The following is a 22292-nucleotide window of genomic DNA, read 5'->3' as shown; positions in this document are numbered from 1 at the left end:
CCTGGATTGGAATCCTGATTTTACCACTCCAGATGTTTGATGGTCCTTATCCTGGCTCTAAAGGAGATAATATTGCTCATTTTGACAAGTTTGTTATAAGGATTAAATGTATGTCAAGTCACCAACCTGTAGAAAATGCTCAATAATTATTGTGATTGTTCCTTGATATAATAAATAATTAAATATGATGTTGAGTGAAAAAAGCCAAATTGAAGATTTAGCTGTGGAATTCTTTTATAACAAAAAGGAACATGTGTGATATAGGAAAAATACTGGCATGAACTGTTAATATGAATGTTAATACTTTTTTAAAAGAACAATTGATAGTACAAGTGAAGTATGAAAATGACCCTAGGCAAATAGTTTATACTTATTTGCTAGAAATTCTTATTGGTCTTGGTAAATTGTGTATGAGAGAGACCGTTTTCTTCTCCACCAGCTAGATTTAAATAAAAGTCAAGGTTTTGAGTTTTTGGAGAGTATGTTTTTTATTGGTAGAGAGAATGGGGAAAAGAGTAGAAATTCATGCTGGGAAAAGAAATAGCCTTGGAGGTTTTCAGTGTCTTTAGTAACTTTATTGTGTTGTCTTACTGGTGGCAATATTTGGAAGTTTAAACATCTAAGCAACACATCATCATAGCTTTTCAACATTATTTTTGGCCACATCATTTTTCCCAAGTTGGGAAGAAGATATAGATTCATCAGGAAACAGATGTAAATTTTTGTCTTCAAGTTTCAGTGTTGTGTATATAACAAGTTAATGCAGTTTTCTCTTCATAAGTAGCCATTTGCTTTTTGTAAATGACTGTCAAGGCATCTAGGGTTAAAACTCTGAAAATAAGTGAATGTTTGTGAGTAAGCAGAATTTAACCGATTTAGGAAGTGTATCATCATGTAATATTCCTTCTGTAATTCTTATGGCTCTTATCCAAAGGAGATGATTGAATGGTGGCATTGCTACTGGTAATAAATAAAATATTATATTTATTTTGAGAGGTTGGGAAAAATATCTGTATAGTTTACTCAAGCCTGCCAAACTTGAGCAATATTAGGAGATCTGCTTTTTCGCTTTCCACCCAGCTCTGTGCCTCACCTCCTGCCAAGTAGTGCTATGCTAGAGCCACAGTACAAATATTTAAACACCCAGTTATTACTCTTTGAAATATGTGCATAGGAGTTAATTTGATAATAACTCTAGGAATGATTGGATAGAGAAGTAATGTGTAGATTTCCTTAATGTGTGAGTTTAATCTAACAGAAGCGCACATTGTTTTAACTGTGGTAATTCTCCAGCATACCAATCTATTAAATTCATCTTTGTCTTAGACTAAAAAATGTACACGTTATCCATTATGTGGATCATTTATAATGGTAAAAATGCATGAGATATGAGATTATTGTGAAATGATGACAATCAAGAAGGTTTACAACATTAAGTAGTATGTTGTACTTATATATGCTTTCAACTTTATTAGATTATATTAAATGATAATCACTACTGCATTTTTGGATTTTGGAGAAAGTGTGAAAACTATGTTCTTTTGAGGCTTTATTAAATCTGTCTATATTCAGTTAATAGAATATAATCAGTTAATAGAATAGACTTTTAACACATAACTCATTTTCATTTTTGATATTGATACCTTTAGTTTCTTTAAACCCTGCTTAATTATGTTTAAATAAAAACCAGTGAAGGCTAGGGGTCTCAAACTTCAGCGTACGTAGGAGTCACCTGGACAGCCTGTTATAAAGTGCACTTTTACAGATGCTAGTCCCCAATCCCCTAGATTTCTTTTAATAGGTTTGGGGATAAGACCCAGAACTCATCATTGTAAATTTTTACTCCAGGTGAATCTAATTCAGGGGCACACTTTGAGCACCATTTTTCTTTTGAAGTAAGAGAATTGTTTGCCCTGAAAATTTTTTTTTTTAATAGAGACGGGGTCTCACTGTATTGCCCAGACTGGTCTTGAGCTCTTGGGCTTAAGTGATCCTTCTGCCTTGGCCTCCCAAAGTGCTGGGATTACTGGCATGAGCCACCACTCCTGGCCTGTTTGCCCTTTATTGGGGGTAAAGGTAAGGGCTTTGGTACCACTGTTCTCTGGGCCATGTATGTCCAAACTTTGATCATCTTTTATTCTCTTTTCTTATACTTTGCCTTGCAGAATTATTTAGTCAGTAATCCCTGCCCTTAATACTTTCTGTTATTCAGCCTTTCCTTCCCATTCCCATTAGTTCAGGCCTGTATTTTTTCACTTGGATTTCTGTTGTTTTTTTTTTTTTTTTCTCTCTAAACTTTGAAGGTTTCTTCTCATATCTTTTCTTTTAAAACACCTCTTTAAGCCAGAATAATTTTTATTTCTGACTAAAAGACCTAGACTTTTTTTTTTTTTGAGACTGAGTCTCGCTCTGTCGCCCAGGCTGGAGTGCAGTGGCGCGATTTTGGCTCACTGCAACCTCTGTCTCCTGGGTTCAAGCAATTGTCCTGCCTCAGCCTCCCAAGTAGCTGGGACTACAGGCGCATGCTGCCACGCCCAGCTAATTATTTTTGTATTTTAGTAGAGACAGGGTTTCATTGTGTTGCCCAGGCTGGTCACGAACTCCTGAGCTCAGGCAGTCCGCCCGCCTCAACCTCCCAAAGTGCTGGGATTACAGGTGTGAGCCACCAGGCCCGCCCTAGATTTTTTAATATTAACATTCAGTGCTTTTTATAATCCAGTCCCATTTTACCTCTATGATGTGGACTTTTGGACTTGGAAGTGACTTTTGAAGTTAACTGGTTCAACTGTCTTCCTTTTTTCATCTCCTAGATATATTACTGCCTAAAACACTGATTTTTGGCTAATGTCATGTATTGCCTTCTTGTACTGACATTTTCCAGAGTATCTTGCATTATCAGGTTCTTGAGAGAAGAATCTGTGTTAAACATCTCTTCACTGACTGAATAATTCAGTTTGCTTATTCAGTCATTCATTCAGCAAATATTTTTCAACAGGCTTGTGTGCCATACACTGTGCAAAGTACTGGAAATGTAGTCAGATAGACGTGCCTCTTATCCTCAAATAGTATTCAAGGAGGCAGGAAGTCAGTCAGCTACTTCAGTCCATTTGTCATACAGGCTATAGCAGAGCTTTGCATAGGATGCTGAGGAGGCCTCGAGGTGGGACCTCTAAAAGTTGAGTGTAGGGAGGCTCCCTAAAAGAGTATACCTGCCAAGGGTGTTATTTCTCTCCTTTTGTCTGCTATACCCCTTCCCCAGCAACCCCTCAATTGCTCCTAATACATTGCTAAGTAAATAATCAGCCTTAAATAAATATTTAAAAGTGTTTTTGTTGAATTTAATTGACTATTTTAAAAAGAAGTATTCTTCTCTAATCTTTGGCTCTGACGAAATGGAAATATTTGTAGTCTCCATATATGTTAAGGGCTTTTCTCTCTCTCCTTTTTTTTTTTTTCACATACTATCTCCTATGTCTGAAGCGCTCTTCCTTCTTTCTCTGCACATGGAAATTATGTCTAGATGCCTCCTTGCTCCCCTTCAGTTCTTCCCTGACCTAGACGTAACCAACATCTCCTTTTTCTCAATTTACATAGTAGTTTTTCAGTGCTTCCCTTAGGTATTACTTATGCTTTCACTGATAGTAAACACTTATTTGTTTTTCTCCTCGACTAAGCTCAGTGCTCCTCGATGGCAGGAATTCTGTATCCCCTGAAGTGCCCAGCACTGTACCTTGGTGAAAGTGGGTGTTCAATGAGAACTGACAAAAGAGTGAAAAGTGTATAAAGAAAGCTTCTGTTTTGTTACTGGCATCTTTCAATGAAAAGGATTCTCCCTGGCATAGTCAAGAATGTTTTAGCTATAGTTGAAATCAACATCATAATGCTCTGTATCTCGAGCTTCCATTTCTAGTAAAGTTCTCTGGGTTACATATCAAGGTTCCAAAACTTCCTGCCACTCGTTGAGGTGACAGTTATGTTTCTTTTGAAAATAAATGATTTTGGAGGGTTTACTTTTGTGCTCTGTGACGCCTCAATCTATATTTTAGTTACTTGCTGCTGTTTTTACAATGCAATATGGAAGAGTATTGAATTATGTGGTTGAGTTTGTTATTGGTGCACTACAGGACCTGTTAAGCGTTTGTGGTTAGTGAGTCAAAAAGCACCACCGTTTACCTGCACTTGCTGTAGTTGTGATTAGTGCCTTTCTGTTCTGAGATACATGTATGGCACTCTTTCATAAGCTCTTGTTACATTGGCCCTGATTATTCTTTCAGCAATCTCAACAAGGGAACTTTTTTGTGTAGCTTATGTTACTGAACACTTGAGTGATAAGAAAAAAGATCCAAATATTTTATTTCAGAATTTCCAAATCTGCTTGGAATTGTTTGGTTTTGGAAATAGATTTTTATGTACTTTATTGGTCACAGTTAAGAGGAGTTAAGGAAGAACCATAAAATAGATGCTCTTGTAAGTTTGTCATTATCTAATTTTACTGTCAAGTTTAAGTAATAAAATACTCTTCTAAGTTGTCTTTTAGGAAGAGAAATGGTTTGGATTTGGAAATCAGTAGTCAATTTTGGCTGTGCCTCTGCCTGCTGTTTTAATGTTAATAAGGCCGCTTTAGGGGCTCACTTATTTCTTAGATAAAATAATGACCATAGTTATATAAGAAGCTTCAAACAGCTCAAAGACTTTTGGACCTTTGTAACAATCTCGTGAATATCTATATTATCCCCTGGCAGGTTGGTTTCTGTAGGAAAGGAACCACCTATGTAACTAATTGCCTAGGGTTAGATCCATAGCAGGACAAGCTCTGGGATGATGTTCTAGTCACCAGTGCATACTATTTCTGTTGCTATGAATGGGGAATAGGAAAACAATCCTATTTGGAGTTCAGAACGTGAGGTCTAATTATTTTGCACTTTTAGAGACTTTGGGATTTTGAAGGTCAATCTCAGATGGTATAGAGAGATTGGCTGCAGCTGACCGTGGGATTTTGTAGCATGGTTTTACAAGGCTGAGATCTCTGCCTCTTACTTCATGCACCCCATGACTCATTCCTCCCTGTCATGCATCTCTCCTAAACTCCTGTCATGGCCTTTCATGTCTCTTACTGCTGCATACCTTTGCATTTGTTATTTGATTTACCATAGTGCCTTCTCCTTCTTTACCAGCGTGATAGAATTTTCATTCATCCTTTAAAACCTAGCTTTCTCTTCTTGAACCTATACCAAGAGCATATCTTTTCTCCCCCAATTACTTGTTACTATTGGTACTATGTACCATGTTCTATTGGTAATACATGCATACCTTCTGTTAATTAGCACAGGATACTCTGAGTTATACTTAACTGTCTGTATATGAATCTCTACAACTAGTGTGGGAGCTCCTTATGAGGATAGATTATGTAGTAGTTTTTCCATTGTTAATGTTTGTATTAGATCCCTACTATATGTTTATAAAATGAATGAAATTTATGTATATTATGTTTTCATATTAATGATAAGATCTATTTTTTATAAGCTATTGCTAAGTTTGTCGTCAGCTTCTATGTCTTGCAAAATCTTAAATCATAGTCATTCTGCATTCAATTGAAGTTACAGGTTTTTTATAAGTGAATTATTCTTGATTGAGATAGGATGTTTTCAGAGTTGGTACATGACATTTGAAGACCATTGTACATTTCAGTGCTCATTTAGATATGCCACATTCCCTACATTCAGGTCCCTGATGTTTACACTCTCAGATATCTGTCTCTTAGAAAATGTGAGTTTTGATTCAATAGGAGGGAAAGACGTCTGTGAGTCTGTAGTTGCTTTACGTACAGTAGGATTATTCTTCTAAAAGTATGCCATTAATTAATGAGAAATATATAAATTTCAACTTTATTAGATAAATTAATCATTTCTAGATTGAATAATATTTATAAATTGTTTTTAAGAATAATTTGAGCTAAATGCCCTATTGAAATAGAAACTGTAAAATACTTATAGATCATAATGTCGATTACTGAGAACTCGCTACCTACCAGCTACAAACTACTATGTGATTGATCTCTATATAAATTTGTCTCTTTGCCAACCCATCAATCAATAATTGTATACCTACTATATACCAAATACTAGGCACTTTATAATTTATTGTTTAATCCTTTTAACAATGATTGTGTTAGAGATTATTATTTCTGTTCTATGGATGAGGAAGCCAGACACAGAGTGATTATTTGCCAAAAATGTACTTACCTAGTTAAGTGGTTAAACTGGGGTTAAACTGAATTCTTTTTGGTTCCATAGATTATGTATTGATAATTTCTACTCCATCTGACTGCTTTGCATATTTACATTTTTTTCTGTCTATTTGGTGTTTAGGTGCTAGATCTTTCTTGAGCATTGTTATTTCTCTCATAAAATTCTAATGGAAGTGCTTTAATAGTTGGTAGAGCTGTTTTCCCAATACTGAATAATGGACATATGGTTATAATTTCTTTATCATGATATTTTACACAGTTTTATGTCACAATATCACTCAATAAGAATTCAATCTTAAACTTTAGAGTTTTTAAAAACAAGGAAAAAGTGCTTTATAAAGTTTATAGATTATTGTGTACTTTTAAAGTTTAAAGTAATTTATAATTTTTAATTATAAACTCATTTACAATTTTTTTTGTTTCTTTCATACAGGTACCAGGTACTTGCTTTTGCAACAGATGCAGATAAAAGGCAGGAGACTGAACAGCAAAAACTTGGTTCTGGAAAAAGACTAGTTGTAAGGCCTTTTTTTAATATATAAAAATTTCAATAACGCTGTATCTAATCACATATGTTTGTTAATAATAATTCATGGGAAGAAAATGTAAAAATAATATGTCAGCCATTCTCTTTCCTATATTATGATTATATTAATGACCTAAGAATTGAGTTGGTTGTTGTTGAGCAATGGAAACACATGCCTGGTCATGGTCTTAATATAACAGATTGTAGAGTTGTACCATTAGAACCATGGATATCCAGATGGAGTCACTTTTAACAAATAAAAATAGAAACGTTAAAAAAATCTCTCCTTAATAGGCAAAATTTTGTAGATTATATTCTACTGTTTGAAGTGTCTTTTTTCCCTAGCTGCTTTCCGGATTTTCTCTTATCACTTGTTTGGAGCAATGGGATTATAATGTGTACTTTTCTTTCTCTTTTTTTTGAGTTTAAGATTTGTTAAGCTTCTTGCATCTACGAATATTTAGTTTGCATAAAATTTAGAAATGTTTTGGCCATTAATTCTTTAAATATTTTGCAACTAATAGGCATGCGACCAGATATATAAGTAAAAGATAAAAATTCACAGCTCACAAAGAGAATTAGCTCAAAGACAAAGGTGAAGTTTGATAATTTGAAAAGTAGTTTGAAGAAAAATTATAAATGATGAATTCTCCATTTAATGTACATTGGGGAATAGATGGTGATTATGAACTCTTCCTTATCTTGAGAACTTCCATAGACAGCAAGGCAAAAAATAGAAGGAACTAAAATTATGGTGGAAACAGTGAAATAAATCTGAGGATACACATGAAGGAAGCTACATGGAGAAATAATGTAGAATTTAGAATACTAACATAATAATATTGGAGAAGACTATGCAGAATTTTCTGTATTAGGATACAGAAGTTCAGGAGATGGTAGAACAGAAGGGTAACTTGGAAAGAGTCAAGAATCAGATGAAGATATATTTTTTTCATTGGCAGTAAAAAGTAAAAGAGCACAATGAATAAAAATATGATATAGTTTTGCACAGAATTTAGAAGCACCATAGTAATAATAGTTAAAGCACAGATTGAAGTCAAACAGGTCTTGAGAGCTTTACTTTTTTTTTGAGCAAGTTACAGCAAGTTTGTTAGCCTTACTAAATCTCAGTTTCCTCATTTGCAAAGTGATGATAATATCTATTTTAAAATGTTGTTATTAGGCTGGGCGCGGTGGCTCATGCCTGTAATCCCAGCACTTTGGCAGGCTGAGGCAGGTGAATCACCCGAGGTCAGGAGTTCGAGAGCAGCCTGGCCAACATGGAGAAACCCCATCTCCACTAAAATACAAAATCAGCGGGGCATGGTGGCCCATGCCTATAGTTCTAGTTCCTTGGGAGGCTGAGGCAGGAGAATCGCTTGAACCTGGGGGGCAGAGATTGCAGTAAGCTGAGATCGTGCCACTCTACTCTAGCCTGGGTGACAGAGCAAGACTCCGTCTCAAAATAAAAAAAGTTGTTATAAGATAAATTATGTATTTTATATATAAATATATGTATTGTATATAATAAATATATAAAGCACATAGCAAAATGTCTGGATGAACTTACTGATAATGGTAATTAAATTGTCCTTTGACCTCCTCAATAGTGGTGTTCTTCCATTTGTTTCTTATAGTCTGCACTTCAGCCATATAGAGCCTCTCATTGTTCCAAATATTCCATGGCTCTTCTTCATTCTAGGCATACGGTTTTTCTTCTGTCCGGAATAGCCTTTCCTTATCATTTGCAGTTTTTATTGATTACGCCATGCCTCACACTGAAGATGTATTCTGAAGGCAATTGCAGTTGAGTGGTTTTTCCTTTCGATTAGTGAATAGAGTAAGAAATAGCAGTAAAGCTTCATTTTTTTACATGATAGTCACTTTGCAGGAGTGTGATACCATGGAGCAATATCAAATCTATTGCAGAAGAAACAGAACTTATCCAGTGGAATGATTTTAATAAGAGTTGTGGGAAGACATTTAATAGCTTCCTGTGTTACTCACAGCTACGTTTTTATTGATTGATTTCTATTTAAGTCTTTTGTGTTCAGAAAAATAATTTGTATGATTTGAATTCTCTTAGATTCATTGAGATTTGTCTTATGGCCTAGAATATGATCTATCTTGGTAAATGTTCAGTGTGCACCTGAAAAGAATGTGTATTTTTTTTGTTGTTAGAGTGTTTCATACATGTCAATTAGATTATGTTGGATGATAGTGTTGTTCAACTCTTCTGTATCCTTATTAGTTTTTTTACTAGTTATCATTAGTTATTGAGAGAGGGGTATTGAAATCTTTGACTGTAATTGTGGATTTTTTTGTATCTCCTTGGAAATATATCTATCTATATCTATGTTTATTTATTTTTTATTTTTGAGACGGAGCCTCGCTCTGTCGCCCAGGCTGGAGTGTAGTGGCACAATCTTGGCTCACTGCAAACTCTGCCTTCTGGGTTCAAGTGATTCTCCTGCCTCAGCCTCCTGAGTAGCTGGGACTATAGGCATGTACCACTATGTCCAGCTAATTTTTTTGTATTTTTAGTACAGATGGGATTTTGCCATGTTGGCCAGGCTGGTCTCGATTTCCTGACCTCGTGATCCACCCGCCTCGGCCTCCCAAAGTGCTGGGATTACAGGCATGAGCCACCACACCCGGCATATATCTATATTTATTTATTTTTTGCTTCAGATATTTTGGAATTCGGTTATTAGGTACATAAACATTTAAGACTGTTCTGTCTCATGATGAACCCATCCCCATTACATTATGAAATGACCTTTATCCTTTTGTTTGATAATCTTCTTTTTTCTGAGATCTACTTAATCTGTTGGTAAAATACTCAGTTTTCTTTTGATTAGTGTTATTCTGATACCTTTTTCTATCTTTTCACTTTGAATCTGTTTGTCCCTTTATACTTCAAGTGCATAATTTATAAGAAGCATGTAGTTGGTTGGGATTTGCTTTTTAAAATCAGTATGATATATACTCTGCCATTTAATTTTGTTTTATTTATCTATATGTCTGTCTAGTTTTTTTTGTTTCCTTTTCCTCTTTTTCTGCTTTTCTTTGGATTTATCCAGTTTTTTTTTATTCTATTTTATTTTTGTTGGTTTATTAGCTATAACTCTTTGTTTTGTTATTTTAGTGTTTGCTTTAGGGTTTCCAGTATTTATCTTTGGCTTAACACAGTCTACTTTCAGGTGATATATTACCTTATATATAATATAAGAACTATGCTTCTGTTTCCTACCTTCCAGTCTTTGTGCTATTGTCCTATATTTTACTTTTACATAGGCTGTGAACCTCATATTACATTGTAATTATTTTTGCATAAATAATTATATTTTAATGAGATTTAAATGACAAGAAAAATATGTATTTACCGACGTAGGTATCATTTCTGCTGTTCTTCTTTAATTTATATAATTCCATCTTTCCATCTGGTTTCATTTTCTTTCAAACTAAAGGAATTCCTTTCACATTTCTTTTAGGGTGGGCCTGCTGGTGATGAATTTTTCGTTTTTTTATGTGTATACTGTTCTTGAGGTTATCCTGGGACACAGTTAAGTTACTTGGAAACAGTTTGATTTTTGGGGGCCTTGTTCTCCAGACTTGTTAAGTGGGACCAGGGCAGTGCTCATTTTAGGGCTACTTATTCCCTACTCCTCAGGCAAGATCCTTCTTAGTACTGTACCAATTCACTCAGAATTAGGAGATTTTGCAGCCTGGCTGGTGGGCACAGGAAATATCTTATACCCTGTGTGAATGCTGGGCACTGTTATCTCTAATCTTTTTGGGTGGTTCTTTCCCTGGCCTTGTGTAGTTTCCTTACAATAATTTGCCAGTAAGTACTCAGCTGAATATTCGAGGGCACTCTCTGCAGATCTCCAGAGTTCTGTCTGTATGCAGCATTTGTATGTAGCTATTTGGTGTGCTGTCTTGTTAACTCCAACTGCTGTGGTTTCTCCAGACGCTGAGTATCCATCTCCACAATTCACAGAGTCTGCTGGGCTCTGCCTAGGTTCTTCTTCCCTGCACTATGGCCTAGAAACTCTTTGAAGGCTGGAGCAATCATGCCACTCACCTCATTTGTTTTCTGTCTTTAAGGGATTGCTGTGCTTTGTTGTCTGGTGTCCAGTGCCTTGCAAACTATTGTTTCATTTATTTTGTCCACTTTGTCATTGTTTTAGGTGGGATGCTATATCATTATTACTCCATCTTGGCTGGAAGCGGAAGAATTTTTTTTTTATTATTGTTCTTAGCAAATTTCTGTGTTTTATGAGACTCATTAATTCAGAATGTAGTGTATTTCCCTAAGTGGAGGTCACAGAGAGTGGCATTCAGTACCTGGTAAATTGAAAGTATTTAGTGGCTGGATCTCAGACTGTGGCCTCAGAAACACGATTTGCCTGTTCACTTTGAATAAATCACCTCTCAGAGTGAGGTACACATCAGCCCGAGTTACAGACACTGACGTACAAAGCCAAATGCTAGCCTGTTACAATATAATGAGAAATATAACTGTCATGGGACTGATATTCATGTCTTGTCCAGTGAAATCATTTTATATAGTTAAGCAATACTTGAGCCAAATAGCAATCAAATAATTTCTTAGTGTTGAATTCTAGTTCAGCTTAAGATAGTTTGATGCACCTACCTATGTTCACTAGGCTGTCTCCCTTCTACAGATTGGTCTTATATATATACTGGCAATATTTGCCTTTCTGGCCAGCCCCATTTGGATTTTATACCTTCTTCAAATATTTTAATATCTAAAGTACATTAATACCTAAGATCATGTCTTGATGGCCAAAAATTCATCTTGTCTTTAATGTGACTTTTCATGATGTTTTCTTGGATCCATTTTTTGTTGATTATAGCCTAACTTTCACAGCAGCCCTATTTCCTCTTTGTGCAGATTTTTGTTTGTGAAACCATCTCACTGTTACTTTCATATACAATATATGCCTGTCAGGGACCCTGGCTTGGGCCCACAGTGAAGCCCTCCCATTTTGGGCTGATTAATGGATTGATTGCAGCTCTGCATCTCTCTTGGGTGAAGCCCCAGGAGACAAGACCCTTGGCTCCAACCACTGCTAAGGTCCTTTCCTCTGCTGCCTCTAAGCTGGAGAGGGAATATAAAGCTTGAGATCTCCCCAGACAGGCAGAGTGCAGCCTGGGAGTGCCAGGCTGTAATCTACAGCCAGCACAGAAGTGGGAGAAGAGTTGCACTTTCAGAGCATTGATAGGGAGCATGATGGCAACCATTGCAGTGAGCCAAGATTGCACCACCACATTCCAGCCTGGGCAACAGAGTGAGACTCCAAATGGAAAAAAAAAAAAAAAGGCCAGGCGCAGTGGCTCATACCTATAATCCCAGCACTTTGGGAGGCCGAGGCAGGCGGATCACGAGGTCAGGAAATTGAGACCATCCTGGCCAACATGGTGAAACCCTATCTCTACTAAAAATACAAAAGTTAGCTGGGTGTGGTGGTGTGTGCCTGTAGTCCCAGCTGCTCGGGAGTCTGAGGCAGGAGAATTGCTTGAACCTGGGAGGTGGAGGTTGCAGTGAGCTGAGATAGCTCCACTGCACTCCAGCCTGGCGACAGAGCGAGACTCCATCTCAAAAAAAAAAAAAAAAAAAGAGAGAGAGAAAATACAGAGGTGCCACATAAGTGAGAAAGAGCCTATCTACTGACCAATACACTTGCTAACATACCCCACTTTGAAACCAAAGGCAAGAATTTAGCTATAAATAAAAACCTTGCAGAAAGCTTCAGCCCTCTGAAAACATCCAGAAAAGAAGTCTACTGACTGTACTCAATTTACACCTCACGAAAAGGAATACCCATGCACACAGATGAAAAAAAAAACCAGTGCAAGAACTCTGGCAACTCAAAAGGCCACAGTGTTTTCTTCCTCTAAATGATCACACTAATTCTACAGCAAGGATTGTTAACTGGGCTGAGATGGCTAAAATGACAGAAATAGAATTCAGAATATGGATAGGAAATAAAGACCATTGAGATTCAGGAGAATGTCAAAATCCAATCCAAGAAATCTAAGAATCACAATAAAATGATACAAGAGCTGACAGACGAAATAGCCAGTATAGAAAGAACTTAACCGGACCTGATAAACCTGTAAAACACACTACAAGAATTCGTATGTAATCACAAGTATTAATGGCAGAAGAGACCAAGCTGTGGAAAGAATCTGAGAGCTTGAAGACTGGCTTTCTGAAATAAGACAGTCAGACAAAAATAAAGAAAAAAGATAAGAAATGAACAAAACCTCCAAGACATTTGGCATTATGTAAAGAGACCAACTTTATGACTCATTGGCATCCCTGAAAGAGATGGGGAGAAAGCAAGCAAGTTGGAAAACCTCTCTCAGGTTATCATTCATGAAAAATTCCCCAACCTCACTAGAGAGGCTGATATTCAAATTCAGGAAATGCAGAGAACCCCTGCAAGATACTATACAAAAAGATCATCCCCAAGACACATAATCATCAGATTCTGTAAGGTCAAAATGAAAGAAAAAATGTTAAAGGCAGCTAGAGAGAAAGGTCAGGTTACCTCCAAAGGGAGCTCTATCAGGCTAATAGTGGACCTTTCAGCAGAAACCCTACAAGCCAGAAGAGATTGGAGGCCTGTATTAAATATTCATAAAGAAAAAATATTCAACCAAGAATGTCATATCCAGTCAAACTAAGCTTCATATGTGAAGGAGAAATAAGGATCTTTTCAGACGAGCAATTGAGAAGGGAAATTGTTACTACCAGACCTGCCTTACTAGAGCTCCTGAAAGAAGCACTAAATATGGAAAAGAAAAACTATTACTAACCAATACAAAAAACACTTAAATACTTAAATACATGGACTAATGACACTGTAAAGCAGCCACACAAACAAGTCTGCATAATAACCAGCTAACAACAATGACAGGGTCAAATCCACACGTATCAATACTAACCTTGAGTGTAAACAGGCTAAATGACCCATTTAAAAGACACAGAGTGGCAAACTGGATCAAAGAGCAAGACACAATGGTATGCTGCCTTCAAGAGATCCATCTCACATGCTGTACACCTGTAGGCTCAAAATAAAGAGATGAAGAAAACTCTATGAAGCAAATGGAAAAAAGCAGGAGCTGCAATCCTAATTTCAGGCAAAACAGACTTTAAACCAACAAAGATAAAAAAAGACAAATAAGGGCATTACATAATAGTAAAGGGTTCAATTCAACATGAAGATCTAACTATCCTAAATATATATGCACCCAACACAAAAGCACCCATATTCATAAAGCAATTTCTTAGAGATCTACTAAGAGATTTAGACTGCCACACAATAATAGTGGGAGACTTCAATACCCCATTGACCCTATGAGACAGATCACTGAGGCAGAAAATTAACAAAGATATTCAAGGTCTGAACTTAATACTTGACCAAATGGACCTAATAGACATCTACAAAACTCTCCATCCCAAAACAACAGAATATTCATTCTTCTTGTCACCACATAGCACATACTCTAAAATCAACTATACAATTGGGTATAAAACAATCCTCAGCAATTCAAAAATATCAAAATACCCATCAACAGTAGACTGGATAAAGAAAATGTGGTACATATACACCACGGAATACTATGCAGCCATAAAAAAGAATGAGATTATGTCATTTGCAGAAACATGGATGGAGCTGGAGGCCATTATCTTTAGCAAACTAATGCAGGAACAGAAAACCAAATATCACATGTTCTTACTTTCACTTGAGGGTGAAAGACGGGAGGAGGGAGAGGATCAGAAAAAATAACTGTCATATACTACGCTTAGTACCTGGGTGATAAAATAATCTATACGCCAAACCTCTGTGAAATGAATTTACCTATATAACAAAGCTTCCTATGTATCCCTGAACCTAAAGTAAAAGTTAGAAAAACTGAAAACAGTTTTCTGCCAATATTTTTCAAAATGGTATGTCTTTGCTCTTTTGCATTTTCCTGACTTAGAAATATTGTATGGAAGATGAATCCTGAAAAGCTCTCATTTTACATTGATTCTTTCATTACTTTAAGAAGCATTTATTGAACATTAACCGTATCCCAGCAATATGGAGATATCCTGGAGTAGCTCTTATGTATAGAATATTCTGCTATACTCTCTAGTGGCTTGTTGACTACTCTGTATATCCATATTGATATATTTTTAGTTGTCCTATAAAAACACATGTACAATCATAATGACAGTTTTTATGGATTATTAAATTTGATTTGCAAATTGAGCACAATATCATTTTCATGGAAGTTTTTTAGGGAAGCAGATAAGTGTTTTAGTGTTTTTGAACTGCAGAATAGTTAATATCATTTGATTAGACATGGAACAAAACTTTGATTAGAGTCTTGTAAAATACCAGAAAAATGGTCATAGTGATAAAAAAAAGTGAAGAAATGGAAGAGATTAGCCCATCTTTATATTTCTGCTTTGTTGTAAAGCAATTTCTTAATTTATATTGATATGAAAATAACTGAAATATTCTGAGGTTAGCAACTAAATTGATACTGAGTTTTGCTTTGTAGGTGGATTGGACTCTAAATATTGGAGAGCAAGCCCTTGACATATGTATTGTCTCTTTCAATCAGTCAGCATCCTCTGTTTTTGTTCTTGGTGAGAGAAACTTTTTTTGCCTTAAGGATAATGGACAAATTCGATTCATGAAGAAGCTTGATTGGAGCCCAAGTTGTTTTCTGCCATATTGCTCAGGTGTGTAGAAAGATTTTCTTTTATCTCTTCCATATGTCAAGGCTATGTGATATACACCAGAAAAAGCCACACTCATACACATATTTTAAACATACATGAAAACAGTTTAATACTGAATATGTAATGGAAATTTTAACTTTCAAAGTTTGAATAGAAGTTTGATATAAAGCACACATTTGGTCTTGTCAGTCATTTTACTTTGTACAAAATGACTTGTAAAATTGGCCTCTGGCATACATTAATACTTTCCATAATGTGGCTGTTCAAGATGCTTCCAAGAGAATATCAGACTCTTTTATAAGCACAATAGTAATGTCTAATAGGATGAATTATCTGTAGTGAATGCCTAGTAAATCATTAGCTTAAATGTGTTACATATTAATGAAATTCATGCTTTCTAGATGAAATGCAAAAATGTTGGCGATTATCTAGTTATAGCTTCCAAGACTGTAAAATGATTTCTTTCTTTTTTATACTGGTAAAGTTACAAAATAATGTTTTATTACGTAAAATTTTTATGTATTAAAATCGAGGTGTTACAATTAGTTTGTGCTATCAATTTCCTAAAAGAGATATACTTTTCCAAATGACTGTTTTCTTAGTGTCTGTTTTCTGTGTCTTCAACTTACAGTTTCTGAAGGAACAATAAATACTTTGATTGGAAATCATAATAACATGTTGCATATTTATCAAGATGTGACACTGAAGTGGGCCGCCCAACTTCCCCACGTTCCTGTAGCAGTAAGAGTGGGCTGTTTGAAGTAAGTGATTTAATTTAACACAGTTTTTAAAGAGGATGTTTGTCAAGAAATTTTCTAGAAGTTCTATGAAATAATGGCAAGTGATTTTATTAAAACATTACTAGTGACATTGTAGTATGAATGTCAATAATAAAAGTAATTTAAAATATGACTTTTATTGGAAAGGAAGGATAATTAGTGCTATTAATCATTTTCATTTAATATTTCTAGCACGATATCCTTAGTAAATTAAAGGTAAAAACTGGTGAAGATATCAAGAAAATGGTTTACTTGATAGATTATTCTTTAGAATACAAAAATATTTCTTTTAGCATTTGATGAGTCCCTTTTAGAGAACATTTATTGATAGACTGTGACGATATTACACTGTTCATCATAATAAGGTCTCACCTTGTTTCAGACGTTTCATTAAGTCAAGTGATGCAGAATTGTTAATGTTCATGTGTTTACACAGTTTAGATTTTAAGTGGGGCTACTTTGTATTTAAATTGAAAAACAGAATTCATACTTTAACATTAAATTTACAAAATTAATCAAAAATGACAGAAATGAGCCATCTAAGTGAGTAATTTTTCTAGGTCATCAGTATAAAAACTGAGATGCCGATGAACTTTTTAGCGTCTTAGATTATGTTTAGGAATTGAAAATATCAGCAAACATATAGAAACACAACTTTCCATAAAGCTTCATAGATTCTCAGATATATTCAGTTCTACTTATTTATAATATTTTATTGAGCATTTAAAGGCCATATGGGGCGGGGCGCAGTGGCTCACGCCTGTAATCCCAGCTCTTTGGGAGGCCAAGGTGGTTGGATCATCTGAGGTCAGGAGTTCAAGACCAGCCTGGCCAACATGGTGAAACCCCGTCTCTACTAAAATACAAAAAATTAGCCAGGTGTGGCGGTGTGTGCATGTAGTCCCAGCTACTCGGGAGGATGAGGCAGGAGAATTGCTTGAACCCAGGAGGCAGAGGTCACAGTGAGCCGAGATCACACCACTGCACTCCAGCCTGGGTGACAGAGCGAGACTGTGTCTCCAAAAAAAAAAAAAAAAGCCACCTGTAGAATTCTTCAGTGACACCTATAGTTTCTCATCAGGATGGAGTTGTTCTCTCCTATTAAGGGCTTGAGTATAATATTATTGTTGAAGCTCAATGAAGGGTATTCATGTTTGCATCAATGTTTTATCTAAAGCCTGAATTTTAGAAAAATGGAAACAGTGTTTTGAAAACATTGAATATTTTAAAAAGTTGCTTTCTTATGTTTTATGAGAAAAAAACATATAATTCTAATTGCTATGCACTTAACACAAGTTATAGTTATTTTGTGTCTGAAAAATAATTTAAAAATTTTGAGATTGGCTTTTGCAATGTCCATCACATGGTCTTTTTAAATTTAACAGAATATTGATACTTGCCAGACATTTTGTATCAGATTTACTTAGAAGGATTTAGAAGAGGAAAAATATCTTGCCAGCAGGGCAATATCAAGTATTTCACTTCTGGAAGAGTAATTCTTGCAGGAGTCTATATATCCATCCAAAGCTCTTCTCTTTGGTCTCTTAAGTGACAGTTCAGTTGCAAAAAGACAGATCCACACTGGTGGGTATGGGTCTCATTTTGACTTATAATCTTCATGTCTTTCAGGAGCCAATATCTTGAAATACTTAAGAATTATTGGAGTTTTGGTGTATATTTTGAGCACAAGAGAATGATGGGTAGAAAGACCTTATTGAGAACATTTAGTTGAAATAAATATATTTTTACACATACATTATGTACAAGGGATGTACCCATTTCAGGAGTCACCATACTGAGGGAAGTGCAAAGGTATGGCTTCTCAGCAGATACTTATCGTTAATTTATAGTTTTTGGTCTAGATGCAACTTATGAGTTAAGGGTCAATAATAACTGAAATATTATGAGTAACACACCAGATTTTCATTTGGTGTGCATCATGATGCTTATGTTCAAAAGTAGCCTGTCATTTTATTTTAGGTAACTGTGAGTGAACCTTCCTATTTCTCTTAGCTTTTGCAAGATGAAAGTTATAAACAATTAAATCCAAATATTGGCATTAGTATTTTCCATAATTAATATATAAAAATAAATTCTAATTGTTTAACTGAAGATTTTTCTTTTCTTACATATAATTTAACACAAAGCATAGGATTAGACTGTGTTTGAAAGAATTCCATTGTAATTTCTATTAGAGTTTTTTTTCTTCTTCAGTAAACTTTAATTAATGCATCAAAAAGAAAATAAAGATTGTAAAACACTAGACTCAATTAACATAAAGTTTAGGAAGGTTTTCTGCCCTCACCACAATTGTAAGCTGTATGCTACAGTTATTTAAATACCTTTTATCATAGTCACATCTTAAGTCTTATTACTTATCTAAACTGAAGCAGTAAATGGACAATTTCAAAAATGATCATAAGTACAGAACACCACAACTATATTTTAATCACTTGCAAAAAAAGGCTGTGGACCATGGGGAGAGCACTCAGCTCTTAGCTCATGCTGTGGTTTAGGTTATTAACCACAAAAGATAAGGGAGCTTCCAGTTTTGCTCTTTGGCTGTCAGATCATTTACAGGGGGGAAGTTGGAATAGTAGCTGGTGTTACAGATACCCTACACAATGCAAGGCTAGTGAACACCAATATGTAGTCATCTGGCAAAAAAAGAAAAAAACAGCATAAACTAGCAAGAGCATCTGCAGCCAACTGCAGGCTAATGTCACATCTTTTCTCAAGGCTCTATCCTGGGTATGTGAATGAAAAGCCCTGCTTTCGTCCTGATCAACAACAGCCTTCCTGTGAGGAAGATACTTCCTTGCCACATGAGCGCTGGTGGGCTTCTCACCTTTGCAAGCAGTCCATAGGTGTGGTGGTTCCCAAAATGTGCCTTTTGCCATTCACCATGCTGCCCTCACTCCCTCACCTCATGGGCCACAAGAGGGTGGAAGAGCCAGGCAGATCTAAGCTGATGTCCCAGAAGGGGTCTATGGTGGTGGAGACTCTATAGCAGACTTGGCAGGTGATGTCCAACTGCAGCCCACCTGTGAAGATCCATTCTATGACGTAGTTGTGGTAGTTGGCCTTCTTCCCATTGTCATCACCTGGGGACAGACTGTGGCTCTGGGATTAGTGTCTGTAAGCCACAAAGACAGCAAATGTCTAAGGGAAGAATATGTTTACCCTGCAGAGGCCTGAGGAAGCTAGCACTGACACTTTACAAGGCCATGTGAGGATGCTCATCATTTCATTAGAGGGTCTTGCTGTTATTTAATGTGACGAGAAATCACAGCATTTGGATTTTCAATGCCCCTCTTTTTCTCCTTCCCTAAGAACAGCCCCACATTTTTTATCTTGCCAACAAAGCACATCTAATGCCCAATAGCTGAGTACGTAGTTGGTTCCTTTTTTATATGAGGAACAATTGAATAAATATTTTCCTGCAGACAGCTGAAAATACTGTGGGCCAGATACTGTAACCCCAGACAGGTTCTTTCTGCCTGTTGCACAAACAAAATCAATTCACGGTATTTCAGTAGAGAAAGAGTTTAATTGATGCAAGGCCAGCCACACCACACTGAAGATAGATTTATTACTTAAATCAATCTCATTGAAGGCTCATAGGTTATGGGTTTTTCAAAAGTTCTTTGGGGGAAGAGTTTGGGTTGGCTAGGCAATGGGTGCTTGCTGCTAATTGTTTGGAAGGTGCAATCATAGGGGTGTGGGAAATGATCCTGTTGCATGCTGAATCACTTCTGGGAGCAGTTGGTGGGTCCAGGTGGAACCATAATGGGTTTCAGAAATGCAAAAAACCTGTAAAGATCTTTTACAAGGCCACTGTTAGGTTCTACTACAGTGATGTTATCTGTAGGAGTATTGGGGAAGTTGCATATCTTGTGACCTCTGGAATAATGGCTGGCAATTGTTTTTGTCTACACCTTAGCAAAATTCAGGCTCCTCTATCCTCCTAGCCTGGTGTTCTCTCATTAGCTTTACAAAGACAGTTGAGTTTTGAGGAAGGGCTATTTTTACTTAAACTATAAACTAAATGTCTCCCAAAGCTAGCCTAGCCTAAGCCTAGGAATAATTAAGGGAGCTTGAAGGTTAGAGGCTAGAGGGGTGTAGGCTAGATCATGTCTCCCCCACTGCCATAATTTTCTCACTGTGATAATTTTTGCAAAGCCTGTTTCACTTTCGCCCTTTGAGTTTCAGCATGCCTCATTCCTGAGGTGTAAGCTATGATATGGGAAAAGGGTGAGGACTGCTCTAACTTCTTCCTACTGACAGGGGGCATAGTTGGGGTATGGGTTGCCCCTAGGGTAAGAGGAGTGGAACTGCTTTGCATGTATTCATAGGTGCCTGATTTGGCTTCTAAGGCTTATATGACAAAGACGTTAATATTCTCACCCACAGTTTTAGCATAGTACTTAAGTGAACTGCAGACTATAGGATAATGAGTAGATTGTTAGAAATACAGATTCACATAAATAGGAAACAGCAAATTTGAATATACCATCCCATATCTTTTTAATTTCCTAGTCCTGAGACTAGATGAGTTCAGCTGAACAGCTGTTTCCTGTATCAGGAGGTGGCATTGCAGATGGGCTAGGCCTTTGTATGTGATGAAGGCAAACAGATTTTTTAATAACAGGCATTTCAGACAGGTTCCAGGACTATTTCTTCACTGTAATTAGATCTCTGCCCTATGGGTCGACAGTGCCTCACCAGCAGGTACAGTGCCAGAGATGACCTTCAGTAGAAATAAGCAGTTGCCAGAGCTCACCTCTAGGTCTGTTATACTGGAGGAGGCTGATGAACCACGGGCAGATATTTGCAAGGGTGGATCCTGGATAAGCCCCCAAATTTGTAACTGCCTGACGAGTTCTTCCTGCTCACTGTACAAACAAAATTAATTCATGACATTGCAGTAGAGAGAGCATTTAATTGATGCACATCTAGCCATACCATGTGGGAGAGAGAGTTATTACTCAAATCAATATCATAATCTGTTAGAATTTTAAAGGTAATTATTACTAGCTTAGCTATAGCTTATCTGTTTATTTATTTTTAGAGACAGGGTCTTGCTCTGTTGCTCAGGCTGGAATGCACTGGCATGATCATAGCTCACTTCAGCCTTGAACTTCTGCCTCCTGTCTCAGCCTCCTGAGTAGCTACAACTGTGGGCACATGCCACCATTCCTGGCTAATTTTTTCGTATTTTTTAGAGATGAGGACTCACCATGTTGCCCAGGCTGGTCTTGAACTTATGGCCTCAAGTGATCCTCCCACCTTGGCCTCCCCAAGTGCTGGGATTATGGGTATGAGCCACAGTGCTCAGCCTACATATTTATATTAGGAAGTTATTTGAAATTGAGAGTACTGAAATAATTTTTCTCTTGCTTTTTATGACCTTTAGGGTTAAAGCTTTTTGGTAGAAGCTTCCTTGGCTGAATGTGTTTATTTATGAAGGAAGTTGCTGCTTTTTAAATATGTTTCTTTTCAGTGAATAAGAAATGTTGGATTTGGATCTAGTTGATGCAATTACACTTAATAACAGCATTTTGCTCAGAGTCTAAGATGTTTTTTTTCTTTCCACTCCCACCTACTTGGCAGCTTTAGTCCTCTCTACCTTGTTTATTACATACCAGTTCCAATTCTGTCTGTGTTTTCTTCTTTGTTTTCAGATTAAATCTCATTCTCAATTAAATTGTTTTTTATTTAATTATTTTCAATTTTTGTAGGTCAGACTATGGGAAATTGAAATCAACACACAGGTTACAGAATCAGAAGAGCCCAGCATCTTACTTCTGCTGTGGTCAGTTTCTCAAGTGGCAAATAAAGATCATCATTTATCAGTAATGTTACTGTCTCTGGAGATATCAGATAAATATATCTACAAGTGGAAGTCCATTTGAATGAAACTTCACAGAGATGAGAACAGTTCTAAACTTTGCTGGCAGCTCACAG

The 22292-nt window shown here is 36.4% G+C and overlaps 1 protein-coding gene across 18 annotated transcripts in view; it reads left to right on the top strand.

Moving 5' to 3' along the window:
• The window catches only part of BBS9 (Bardet-Biedl syndrome 9), a 517916-nt gene that overhangs the window by 129395 nt on the left and 366229 nt on the right, over positions 1-22292 (top strand). For all 18 annotated transcript variants that reach the window (XM_055293460.2, XM_055293455.2, XM_055293456.1 and 15 more), the window contains 3 exons: positions 6681-6765; positions 15363-15546; positions 16178-16307. In XM_055293460.2, coding sequence (XP_055149435.1) covers positions 6681-6765; positions 15363-15546; positions 16178-16307 — 399 coding nt within the window. The remainder of the gene's footprint in view (positions 1-6680; positions 6766-15362; positions 15547-16177; positions 16308-22292) is intronic.

This window comes from Symphalangus syndactylus, chromosome 9 (genome assembly GCF_028878055.3).
Source record: "Symphalangus syndactylus isolate Jambi chromosome 9, NHGRI_mSymSyn1-v2.1_pri, whole genome shotgun sequence".
NCBI classification, from domain to species: Eukaryota; Metazoa; Chordata; class Mammalia; order Primates; family Hylobatidae; genus Symphalangus; species Symphalangus syndactylus.
The sequence above is the reverse complement of the archived record's forward strand: the minus strand, read 5'-3'. Positions and strand labels throughout refer to the sequence as shown.